This window comes from Lissotriton vulgaris, chromosome 12, assembly GCF_964263255.1.
Source record: "Lissotriton vulgaris chromosome 12, aLisVul1.2, whole genome shotgun sequence".
Lineage (NCBI taxonomy): Eukaryota > Metazoa > Chordata > Amphibia > Caudata > Salamandridae > Lissotriton > Lissotriton vulgaris.
The window spans coordinates 800,658,746-800,670,853 of NC_141700.1; the positions used below are offsets into that span (position 1 = coordinate 800,658,746).

Consider the following 12,108-nt stretch of genomic DNA (forward strand, 5'->3'; position numbering starts at 1 on the left):
TCATGCTCGACTCTCCTGGCTCACAGTGATGACATCACGGACGCCCATATGTTGGTTTCACGCCCAGGGGTGGTCGCTGATGGCGTCAGTGAAACAGTGGTATTCCCCGCCCTGCAGAAGCTGCCTGTTCAATGGGTATTTTGGTGCATGGAGGTGTTTTTAATAGTTGAATGAAGCTTCATTTTCCTACTTGTTATGTTATGTTAAATCAATTTATACCGCGCACAGATACTCAGAAGCTTACCTTGCGTCACAGTGGTGTCTCCTGCTCATGTGAGTTCCACCTCTGCTCCCACGGAGAGCCACGTGTGCAGCTCTGTCCGTAGGTACAGGGCACTGGCCTCATGGGGTACCTGGGGAGCTTCGGGGTCCTCAGACATGGCCGGGCTGCTGTCCTCCTCCGCGCTGCTGACACTCCCCACCGCGTTACTGGGGAGACTGGTCACCTTCCACGGGGTGTCCAGGTATCTCCCAATGTCCTCCACGGACAGCCGCCAGGCAGAGGAGAGGGCCAGGAGTCGGCTGAACATCTGCCTGGCGACCGGGGTGAGCCTCCTCCACAAGGGTGGCATGAAGCTGTCGTCGGCCAGGTCCTGCCAGACCATGTAGGCCTTGAACTCTCTGTCCGTTGGCAGCGCCTGGGTCCACGGGAAGTGCCCGGTGAGGATGGTGAAGAGCAGAACCCCGAAGGCCCACACGTCTAGGCTGGGCTGCATGACCAGGGTCTGGTGCCTCTTGAGCTGGCAGTACTCAGGGGCCATGTATGGGATGATTCGTGAGGTGCAGGCCACGGAGTAGCCTTCCAGCCGCGTCAGGCCGAAGTCACTGAGTCTCACGTCGTGACACTCCCTGTCCATCAGCAGGACATTGTCCGGTTTCACGTCCCGGTGCACCAGCGAGCGGTCGTGCATATACTCGAGGGCACAAGCCAGCTGCCTGGCCACGCGCTTCACCTTCTCCTCCGCCATGCCAACCTGTGCCAGAGAGGAGAGAAGCCAGTTATACAAGATGACGGACTGATGGATGCCAACAATGGGATGCCTTGTTCTACAAGGAGCAAAGATACTGGTGAACCCCTCCCCCAGTGGACTGCTGTTCAAATGGGTTGTGTTGGACTTCCCTGTCCATCAGACAAAATATATTCATGGTTGCACAAATCATTCGGCTTTGAGGCAAGGGAAATTGGCTACAGTTATTTATAGCACTCAATAAGAGCGGACATTATAAATGACAGAAGATAGATAGAAGCACTCGTGTGACGGAAGTGTCATGAGTTCCGATGGAAGCAATAGAAAATGTGGAACACCGGCGCTAACCATAGGGGCAGAGGCACCTATGGGAATTTTTTTTTAAATGAGTTGTGTCGTCCTTCTGCCACGCAAGGGCGATGCAACTAGCAAGTTAGATTTATCAAGCTATGCAGGGCCACATTGAGTCGTTTGATAATTCTGGGTAACGCAATGCAGAACACATCGCTGTGTTGCGTTACTCTCCCCCTGGAGGCGTTCCATGGGTGAAGCACAGATGTTCACACGCATCCATCCAGGGGTTTTGCTGCATTCACAGATTTACATTTCCTAGTAGACCTGTGAATGCGTACAAATTCTGTGCCGGCCCAGATGAGGCACAATGAGGAGGAACATCTGTATTTCTCCTACTCTTTCCCTCTTTCTATTTGCACTGCATTCTGCAGCAAACCTAGAAAGAGGAAATGCCTCAATGGATTGTGTTTGTGCAGGAAGGTGTCCCTTTCTCCATGAAAATAATCCTGCTTACAACGCAGGCGCCCTTGCAGCATGGTGCGGGGGTGCCTGCGTTGGCCCAGGCAGCACATTGTGTTAATATTGTGTTGTATTGTAATTGCATCTATATAGCGCTTACTACCCCTGGAATATGGGGCTTGTCTGCCCTTTCAACCATCCCAGAAAGATGGTTCGCTGCGCTGCCTGAATCCTTTATAAATGTGCCCGTAGTATGGTTGTTGAGTGTCCTTCCATGGTAAGTAGAACATGCGCGGTTAAATCCCTTTTTAGAACTCCTGCAGAAAGCCTTAGAATATTCCCCTAATTCAGCGGGTCTTCAAACTAGGGGAGGACCCCCCTAGGGTGAACCCAGAGAAGGGGAGCAGCTGCTGGCCTGATACAGATAAGTGTTTTGGTTTCAGTGGAATAAAATGAGCCGCAGTGAGCCGCTCTGTCATGGGCCAGCACTAGCATCTTCTGTCATTTAAATCCTGGCTGGGAGAAGGTATCAAAGGGGAAGGGACTCCAAATATTCTTCAAACTTCCACCCCCATTTCTAATAATCACACTGTGGATACTTTTACACGTTAGCAAGGCCCGCCTGGCCGGAACAGTATGTTTTGCAATCATGTATTTGATTGCTTTTTAGGTTTCGACCTGGCAATCTGCGCAAGCAGTTCGCGCAGGCGAAATCTAATGTTTACAATATTGGCTATAGGAACGTCCCCCGACTCCCATTGGCTAGCTCCATAAATGGAGGCTAGCCATTGGGAGCCGGATCTGTCCGTCAAGGCCGGACCTGATTCGGGGGCGTTCCCGCGATTTTTTCCCTCTCCACCCACTTCTGATCATCATCGCAGCGGTGGGTGTGTGTTATTTTTTTTTTGAGTCGGCCTGTTTTCTTCTTTTTACAAGTGTTTGTTGTTGGAGTTGGCTGCAAGATTCGAGTTCCCACGAGGCAATCAGGTAAGGAGCATTTTGTTTATAAATGTGTTTTCACTTTGTAAGTTTACGTATTTTGACGTTTTCGCTCTTAATGTCTTTTTTCTGTTTGCTTTTGTTTTTATCCCGTTCCCGACCCCCCCCTCCCTCTGTCCGTTCCCGCCCCCCCTCCCGCTGTCAGTCTAACCGTTCCTGCCCCCCCCCCCCCCAGGCTACGTGGAGCAGAATTGACGGGGTGTTTTAACTCAGACAGGCGGCCTCTCTCTCCACATAAGCACACTCCAGGCAGTCCCCTCTCCTCAGTATTTGGTAAAATTGAGTGCAGAGTGTGAGTGCAGAGTGCAAAGTGAGTGTGCAGAGTAGTGAGTGCAGAGTGAGTGAGCAGAGTAGTGAGTGAGCAGAGTAGTGAGTGCAGAGTGCATAGTGTAGAGGGAGTGCATAGGGAGTGGAGAGTGCATAGGGAGTGGAGAGTGGAGAGTGCATAGGGAGTGGAGAGTGCAGAGTGGAGAGTGCATAGGGAGTGCAGAGTGCATAGGGAGTTGAGAGTGCATAGGGAGTGGAGAGTGAGAGTGCATAGGGAGTGGAGAGTGCATAGGGAGTGCATAGGGAGTGGAGAGTGCATAGGGAGTGGAGAGTGCATAGGGAGTGGAGAGTGCATAGGGAGTGGAAAGTGCATAGGGAGTGGAGAGTGCATAGGGAGTGGAGAGTGCATAGGGAGTGGAGAGTGCATAGGGAGTGCAGAGTGCATAGGGAGTGGAGAGTGCATAGGGCAGGGTTCTTCAATCTGTGGGGCGCGCCCCCCTGGGGGGTCGCGGCGCCATCCCAGGGGGTCGCGGCGCCATCCCAGGGGGGGCGCGGGCTCCACTTCGATCTTCCCTTTGTGCCCGTTTCTTTGTCTGGGTGATTCTCCCAGGAGGGGGCCAATTCACGAGTCGACACCTTCGACTGCGTGCGAGGCAGGGGTCTCCTCTGCTAAAAACGAAAGCAAACAAACAGACACGCTTTCAGTTTTAGCAGAGGAGACCCCTTGCCTCCCACTGCAGCTGAAGCTGTCAGCTCTGTGAATTAATTGTCTCCTGGGAGAGTTAGCTCTTCCCAGAAGGGAGAGAAGGTTTCGCAGAGGTTTTGAGGCACGGGCAGGGTGGGCTCTGGTCCAGGGCCCCAGCCTTTCAAGGGGGTGGGAGTGAGGGGGAGTTGGGGGGGGGGGCGGGAGTCCTTCAGTTATTTTGGGAAGGGAGGGAGAGGTTGCAATCCGGGTTTGGCCATGAATCGGGACAGTGGGCTCTGGTCTGCGGTCCTCAACTCATGAGGATCTTTGTGTGGGCACCCAGTGTTCAGGGATGTTGGTCTGCAGATTCGAATTTGAATCATAAAAGGTGTGAGGGTGGAGTGGTGGATGTATGGGTGGGGGGGTGGATGGATGGTGAGTGAAGGGGTGAATGGATGGTGTGAGAGAGGATGGATGCATGAGTGGATGGATGGATGGGAGTGGATGATGTGTGTATGGTTGGAAGGGTAGATGGATGGGTGGAGGGGTGGATGGATCAGTGAAATGGTGGATGGATCGATGGGGGTGGATGGTGGACGAGTCGGTGAGTGGATGGATGAGAGAGGTGATGGATGGTTTGATGTATTGATGGGTGAAGGGATGAATGAATGAATGAATGGATGGATAGATGAGTGAAGGGGTGGATGTGAGGATGGATGGGTGATTGAGGAGGGTGGAAGGACGGGGGGGTGGATGGAGGAGTGAAGGGGTGGATGAGTGGTCAATGGATGGATTCGTGGGTGGATGGGTGAAGGGTGGATGGAGGGATGGGTGGCTGGGTGAGGGGGGAATGGAGAGAGAGGGGGAGGATGGATGGATGAGTGATGACATGGATGAATGATTGGCAGAGTGGATGGGCAGGTGTGTGCATGGATGGGTGAGGAGAGGAGCATGGAGATGGATGGGTCAGAGAGTGCATGCATGAGTGGGGGGGTGGAGAGCGGGATGGATGGGTGGATGGATGAGTGGGGGGTTGAGTGGGTGGACGGATGAGTGTCTGGGTGGATGGATGAGTGGGTGGGGGGATGGCTGGATGGGTGAGAGGGTGGGTGGTTGGATGGATGAGTGGATGGATAGATGGATGGATGGGTGGAAGAGTGGATGGATGAGTGGAGGAGTGGATGGATGAGTGGAGGAGTGGATGGATGAGTGGAGGAGTGGATGGATGAGTGGGAGGATAGCTTGGGTGAATGGTTGGATGGATGGATGGGTGGAAGAGTGGATGGATTGGTGAGGGGATAGATTGGGTGAAGGGATGGATGGATGGATGGATGAAGGATGTATGGGTGAGGGGGTGGATGGAGGGATGGAGAGGTGAGATGATGGATGGAGGGATGGAAGGTGGATGGGTTTGCAAGTGGTTGAAGGGGTTTGGATGTGGATGGGGCTCAGATGGAGGGACGGAATGAATGGTGGGGGAGTTGGTGGATGACAAGGTGTACATGATGGATGGGGAGGGTTGTGATGACTTCCTTTGCTTTCTTGGTGCCATGAGAGCTGTGGTTCAGAGTGGAAGGTATTTGAATTGTTTGGCTGCTCCCTTGCCTATGTGTTACTGTTCTGTATTCTATGTGTGCTCATGTGTGGGATCTATGCATCATGCGTGTGACATTTTGCGTGACGTCCAGCTGCTACTTGAATGCGGGGCCCCCATGGGCAAGGTCGGGTTCCATGTTTTGGGTTCCGCTTGGTGAAGCACCCATGGTGTGTTCCCTATAGTGGGTTCATCACGGCGGTCCTCCCTTTGGTTCACTTGTGGATGGTGCTTTACATCCTACAATGTATTTGTTTATTTGTTGGGGAGTTTGTGAGATTGGGTTCTCAGCACTTGCGGTGTTGAAGACTAGGTACCGTTTAGAACTGGATGTGGAGCACAGCCTGAGGATGGCAGTGGCAGGGATCCACCCACAGATTGAGAGTCTAGGTGTGGCTGGGCACCGGCACACCCGTCACATTCATGTTGGTGGTGTTGTTGTTGATCTGTGTACTGTGTAAGGCAGGGCATCCTAGTGGGGAGAATTTGCGCACATTTTGTCTTGGAGGATTGAGTTTTGAGCTGTCTGGTATGCCTCTGTCGTTTCGTCACACCCACTCACAGGCCTGCAGTTTGCTAGGCACTCTTGTTGTGTTGAGCATTGTTTGCCGGATATGGCCTGTGGTGTGCGCGTGGCAGTCGATCATGTGGTGTGCCGGATTCCCAAGGTTTCTGTCGGGTGGTGGGGGGCCCCAACATCTGGGGGAATTCAGCTGGGGGGGCTCAACCTGGAAAAGTTTGAAGACCTCTGGCATAGGGAGTGCATAGGGAGTGCAGAGTGGAGAGTGCATAGGCAGTGCAGAGTGCATAGGGAGTGGAGAGTGCATAGGGAGAGCAGAGTGCATAGGGAGTGAAGAGTGCATAGGGAGTGGAGAGTGCATAGGGAGTGCAGAGTGGAGAGTGCATAGGGAGTGGAGAGTGCACAGGGAGTGCAGAGTGCATAGAGAGTGGAGAGTGCACAGGGAGTGCAGAGTTCATAGGGAGTGCAGAGTGGAGAGTGCATAGGGAGTGCAGAGGGCATAGGGAGTGGAGAGTGCATAGGGAGTGCAGAGTGCATAGGGAGTGCAGAGTGCATATGGGGTGCAGAGTGCATAGGGAGTGCAGAGTGGAGAGTGCATAGGGAGTGCAGAGTGCATAGAGTGCAGAGTGCATAGGGAGTGGAGAGTGGAGAGTGCACAGGGAGTGCAGAGTTCATAGGGAGTGCAGAGTGGAGAGTGCATAGGGAGTGCAGAGTGGAGTGTGCATTGGGAGTGCAGAGTGCATAGGGAGTGCAGAGTGCATAGGGAGTGCAGAGTGGAGAGTGCATAGGGAGCACAGAGTGCATAGGGAGTGGAGAGTGCATAGGGAGTGCAGAGTGGAGAGTGCATAGGGAGTGGAGAGTGCATAGGGAGTGCAGAGTGCATAGGGAGTGCAGAGTGCATATGGGGTGCAGAGTGCATAGGGAGTGCAGAGTGGAGAGTGCATAGGGAGTGCAGAGTGCATAGAGTGCAGAGTGGAGAGTGCATAGGGAGTGCAGAGTGCATAGGGAGTGGGGAGTGCATAGGGAGTGGGGAGTGCATAGGGAGTGGAGAGTGCATAGGGAGTGGATGGTGCATAGGGAGTGCGGAGTGGAGAGTGCATAGGGAGTGGAGAGTGCATAGGGAGTGGAGAGTGCATAGGGAGTGGAGAGTGCATAGGGAGTGGAGAGTGCATAGGGAGTGGAGAGTGCATAGGGAGTGGAGAGTGCATAGGGAGTGCAGAGTGCATAGGGAGTGCAGAGTGAGTAGGGAGTGCTAGAGAGTGCAGAGTGAGTAGGGAGTGCTAGAGAGTGCAGAGTGAGTAGGGATTGCTAGAGAGTGCAGAGTGAGTAGGGAGTGCTAGGGAGTGCTAGAGAGTGCAGAGTGAGTAGGGAGTGCTAGAGAGTGCAGAGTGAGTAGGGAGTGCTAGAGAGTGCAGAGTGAGTAGGGAGTGCTAGAGAGTGCAGAGTGAGTAGGGAGTGCTAGAGAGTGCAGAGTGAGTAGGGAGTGCTAGAGAGTGCAGAGTGAGTAGGGAGTTCTAGGGAGTGTTAGAGAGTGCAGAGTGAGTAGGGAGTGCTAGGGAGTACTAGAGAGTGCAGAGTGAGTAGGGAGTGCTAGGGAGTGCTAGAGAGTGCAGAGTGAGTAGGGAGTTCTAGGGAGTGCTAGAGAGTGCAGAGTGAGTAGGGAGTGCTAGAGAGTGCAGAGTGAGTAGGGAGTGCTAGAGAGTGCAGAGTGAGTAGGGAGTGCTAGAGAGTGCAGAGTGCAGAGTGAGTAGGGAGTGCTAGAGAGTGCAGAGTGAGTAGGGAGTGCTAGGGAGTGCTAGAGAGTGCAGAGTGAGTAGGGAGTTCTAGGGAGTGCTCGAGAGTGCAGAGTGAGTAGGGAGTGCTAGAGAGTGCAGAGTGAGTAGGGAGTGCTAGAGAGTGCAGAGTGAGTAGGGAGTGCTAGGGAGTGCTAGAGAGTGCAGAGTGAGTAGGGAGTTCTAGGGAGTGCTAGAGAGTGTAGAGTGACTGTAGAGATTAAGCTAATGCCAATGTAAATGACAATGCCATTTATTTATCTGTTTTCAAAACCAACACATAAATACAAATGTTGTCATTTACAATGCCAATAACTTTTCCAAAGGCAAAACCATTGCATTGTAAATGCTTGTTTAAAATGGTAACAGAACTTACATGCAATGCGTTAATAAGTCTAAACATATTTAAACATTGGCAATTTAATACAATCATTGTGAACGTTTCTGAGGGGGTGGTGCTTTGATTTGCCACTGGGGGGGGGGGGAGTATTAAAAAGTTTGAAGAGCCCTACCCCAAGGGCCCCCTCCTTCGCAACCTAATGCTACTGTCCCTCAGCAGTTTCTGGAGTTTGAGGCCTGGTTTCAACACAGCCGAGGCTGCCCCTACCTTGGGATCCACGCAGGAGTGCAGGTCCCCCGCGGCGGCCAGCTCCTGCACGATCACGTAGTGGTAGGGTGTGTGGCAGGAGAGCCGGTAGGTGCTGATGATGGAGGGGTGAGTCGACAGCAGCAGCGAGATGCAGAGCTCCCGCAGGAAGGCCTTCCTCTTTATCTGGTTCCTTCTCAGTAACTTCAGAGCCATCATTGAACCTGGAGGAGGAAGGGACACACTTCAGAACTGGACTACCACCATGCCGCTGACCTCTGCCCCCAGCTCCTGGGGACAGGAGAGCAAACTGCAGAGCTTGGCTACCTCTAGCAAACCTATACTTCAGATGCTTGCCTCCCTGGAGGAAGACGAGAGCACACCTCAGAGCTTGGCTACCTCTAGCAAACCTATACCTCAGCTGCTGGCCTCCAAGGGGGAAGAAGAGAGCACAATGCAGAGCGTGGCTACCTCCAGCAAACCTATACCTCAGCTGCTGGCCTCCCTGGAGGAAGACGAGAGCACACTGCAGAACTGGACTACCACTGCCTCGTCACTGACCTCTCCCCTCAGCTCATGAGGACAAGAGAGCACACTTCAGAGCTTGGCTACCTCATCTAGACCTATGCCGGAGCTGCTGACCTCCAAGGGGGAAGAAGAGAGCACAATGCAGAGCGTGGCTACCTCTAGAAACCCTATACCCCAGCTGGTGGACTCCAAGGAGTAGAGAGAACACTCTGGAGCTTGGCTACCTCACCCAGACCTATACCTCATCTGCTGGCCTCCAAGGGGGAAGAAGAGAGCACACTTCAGAGTTTGACTACCTCTAACAAACCCTATGCCTCAGCTGCTGGCTTCCTAGGAGGAAGAAGAGAGCACACTTCAGAGCTTGGCTACCTCTAACAAACCCTATAGCTCAGCTGATGGTCTCCTATGGTGCAGAAGGAAGCACACTCCAGAGTTTGGCTACCTCTAGCAAACCTATACCTCAGTTGCTGGCCTCCACGGGGAAGAAGAGAGCACACTCTGGAGCTTGGCTACCTCTGGCAAACCCTATACCTCAGCTGCTGGCCTCCCTGGAGGAAGACGAGAGCACACTGCAGAACTGGACTACCACTGCCTCGTCACTGACCTCTCCCCTCAGCTCATGAGGACAAGAGAGCACACTTCAGAGCTTGGCTACCTCTAGCAAACCTACACCTCAGCTGCTGGCCTCCAAGGGGAAGAAGAGAGCACATTTCAAAGCCCCCCTACACCACCCCAGTGAGGCCCCCTCCATGCACCTGTTAGCATTAGCCTCTACCTCCCCAGTGCCCGGCCCACCTCTGGGGGGCGCTGTTCCCGCCCAATGCCCCCGGTGGGTGCAGTGATGAGTCAGGAAGGAATGCAGGCAGACACGCAGGAGGGCATCGCTGCGCATGATTGAAGACCCCTGGCCCCAGGGTGTGGCGGACTTACCGGACTCGCGGTGCCGGGCGCGCAGCACCCTCCCGTAGGTGCCCTGGCCCAGCCTCTGCTCCACCTCGAAGCGCTGCCCGATGTCCAACGTGTCCGTGGTCCGGGCGATGACCTTCATCAGCTCCTTCAGGAGGGACTCGGTGTCATGGGGCGGGTCCATGGGGCCCCCAGCTGCACGCGGGGCCCTGGGGCCAGAAACACTGCAAATAGAGGCATCAAACTGAAGTCAGTGACTCGCAAAGCCCCCGCAGGGGCCCCTCTACGGATGGAGCCCCACCACCCGCAGACTGAGTCTCAGAGCCCCTGAAGGGCCCCACCACCCTCAGACTGACTCTCAGAGCCCCCCCCATGGGACCCCACCACCCTCAGACTGACTCTCAGAGCCCCCCCCCAATAGCCCATCCGCTGATGGGCCCCAACCACCCACAGACTCGCATTCAAAACCCCCTCATGGGCCCCCACCACCCGCAGACTGACTCTCAGAGCCCACCCATGGGACCCCACCACCCTCAGACTGACTCTCAGAGCCCACCCATGGGACCCACCACCCGCAGACTGGCTCTCACATCTCTCATGAGCCCACAAAACCCTCAGACTGTCTTTCAAAGCCCCCTGGTGGCCCCCACCACCCTCAGACTGGCTCTCAGAGCCCACCCATGGGACCCCACCACCCTCAGACTGACTCTCAGAGCCCACCCATGGGACCCACCACCCGCAGACTGGCTCTCACACCTCTCATGAGCCCACAAAACCCTCAGACTGTCTCTCAAAGCCCCCTGGTGGCCCCCACCACCCTCAGACTGGCTCTCAGAGCCCACCCATGGGACCCCACCACCCTCAGACTGACTCTCCGAGCCCACCCATGGGACCCACCACCCGCAGACTGGCTCTCACATCTCTCATGAGCCCACAAAACCCTCAGACTGTCTTTCAAAGCCCCCTGGTGGCCCCCACCACCCTCAGACTGGCTCTCAGAGCCCACCCATGGGACCCCACCACCCTCAGACTGACTCTCAGAGCCCACCCATGGGACCCACCACCCGCAGACTGGCTCTCACACCTCTCATGAGCCCACAAAACCCTCAGACTGTCTCTCAAAGCCCCCTGGTGGCCCCCACCACCCTCAGACTGGCTCTCAGAGCCCACCCATGGGACCCCACCACCCTCAGACTGACTCTCAGAGCCCACCCATGGGACCCACCACCCGCAGACTGGCTCTCACACCTCTCATGAGCCCACAAAACCCTCAGACTGTCTCTCAAAGCCCCCTGGTGGCCCCCACCACCCTCAGACTGGCTCTCAGAGCCCACCCATGGGACCCCACCACCCTCAGACTGACTCTCAGAGCCCACCCATGGGACCCACCACCCGCAGACTGGCTCTCACACCTCTCATGAGCCCACAAAACCCTCAGACTGTCTCTCAAAGCCCCCTGGTGGCCCCCACCACCCTCAGACTGGCTCCCAAGGCCCCCTCAAGGGCCCCACCCCCCGCAGACTGGCCCCGTGACCTCTGACAGGGACCCCCAGGGGAGGGAGTTTGTATATACAGGAGTGACCGGAAGAAGGAGAGGGTCCCGGTGGAAAGCTATGGTTGTGCCCGGGGAGGGACGAAAGAAAACGAAAAATACACAATAAAGCGAGAAAGAGATCGACAGGGCATCGAACAACAAAGAAAGAACAGGACGAAAGGGAGAGATGGAAAAAGAAACAAAAGATAAGAATAAATGTAGTTCGGAGAGAGTGACAGCAAGACTTTGAGAAATAAAGCAGAGGCGAGAGAAATAAAGAAGGAAATCGAAAGAGACGGAAGGAATGAAGCCCAGAACGAAAGAAAACAGGGAGTGGAAGAAAAGAGAGATGGAGAAGAAGACAGGAGGAGGCCATGAAGGGAAGACACAAAGGGAGGAGAGGAAAGGAAAACGGGAGGAGAGGACATAAAGAGACAGGAGGAGGCCATCAAGGGAAGACACGAAGGGAAGGGAAGGGAGGAGAGGAAAGGAAAGCGCGAGGAGAGGAAATAAAGAGACAGGAGGAGGCCATGAAGGGAAGACACGAAGGGAAGGGAGGAGACGGAAGGAAAGCGGGAGGAGAGGACATAAAGTGAGTGAAAGAAAATGAAAAGGAAAGCTGAACGGATGAGGGAGCTTACCGTATATCCTCGTCTCGGGGGTCCCCGCAGTCCGCAGCGTACGTGGCCCCTCTTCGGCCTGGTCAGAGACTCCTCAAGCTGGTCAGCACCCCTCAGACCGGTCAGCACCGCTCAGGTAGCACTCCTTCTTAGGCCTGGTCAGCACCCCTCAGACCGGTCAGCACCCCCCAGATCGGTCAGCACCCCTCAGATCGGTCAGCACCCCTCAGGCTGCAGGTGCACCCCTCAGGCAGGTCAGCACCCCTCTGGTAGCACTCCTTCTTCGGCCTGGTCAGCACCCCTCAGACCGGTCAGCACCCCCCAGATCGGTCAGCACCCCTCAGATCGGTCAGCACCCCTCAGGCTGCAGGTGCAC

General features: G+C 55.0%; 1 protein-coding gene across 1 annotated transcript; it reads right to left on the reverse strand.

Moving 5' to 3' along the window:
- Window positions 1-269: 269 nt before the first annotated feature.
- On the reverse strand, window positions 270-9,762 carry LOC147678775 (serine/threonine-protein kinase SBK1-like). Its single transcript, XM_086946636.1, has 3 exons — window positions 9,603-9,762; window positions 8,166-8,368; window positions 270-974 (listed from the first exon to the last, which is right to left on the reverse strand). The coding sequence occupies exons 1-3, from the start codon at window positions 9,760-9,762 to the stop codon at window positions 270-272; spliced, it is 1,068 nt and encodes a 355-aa protein (XP_086802762.1).
- Between the last annotated feature and the right edge of the window lie 2,346 nt (window positions 9,763-12,108).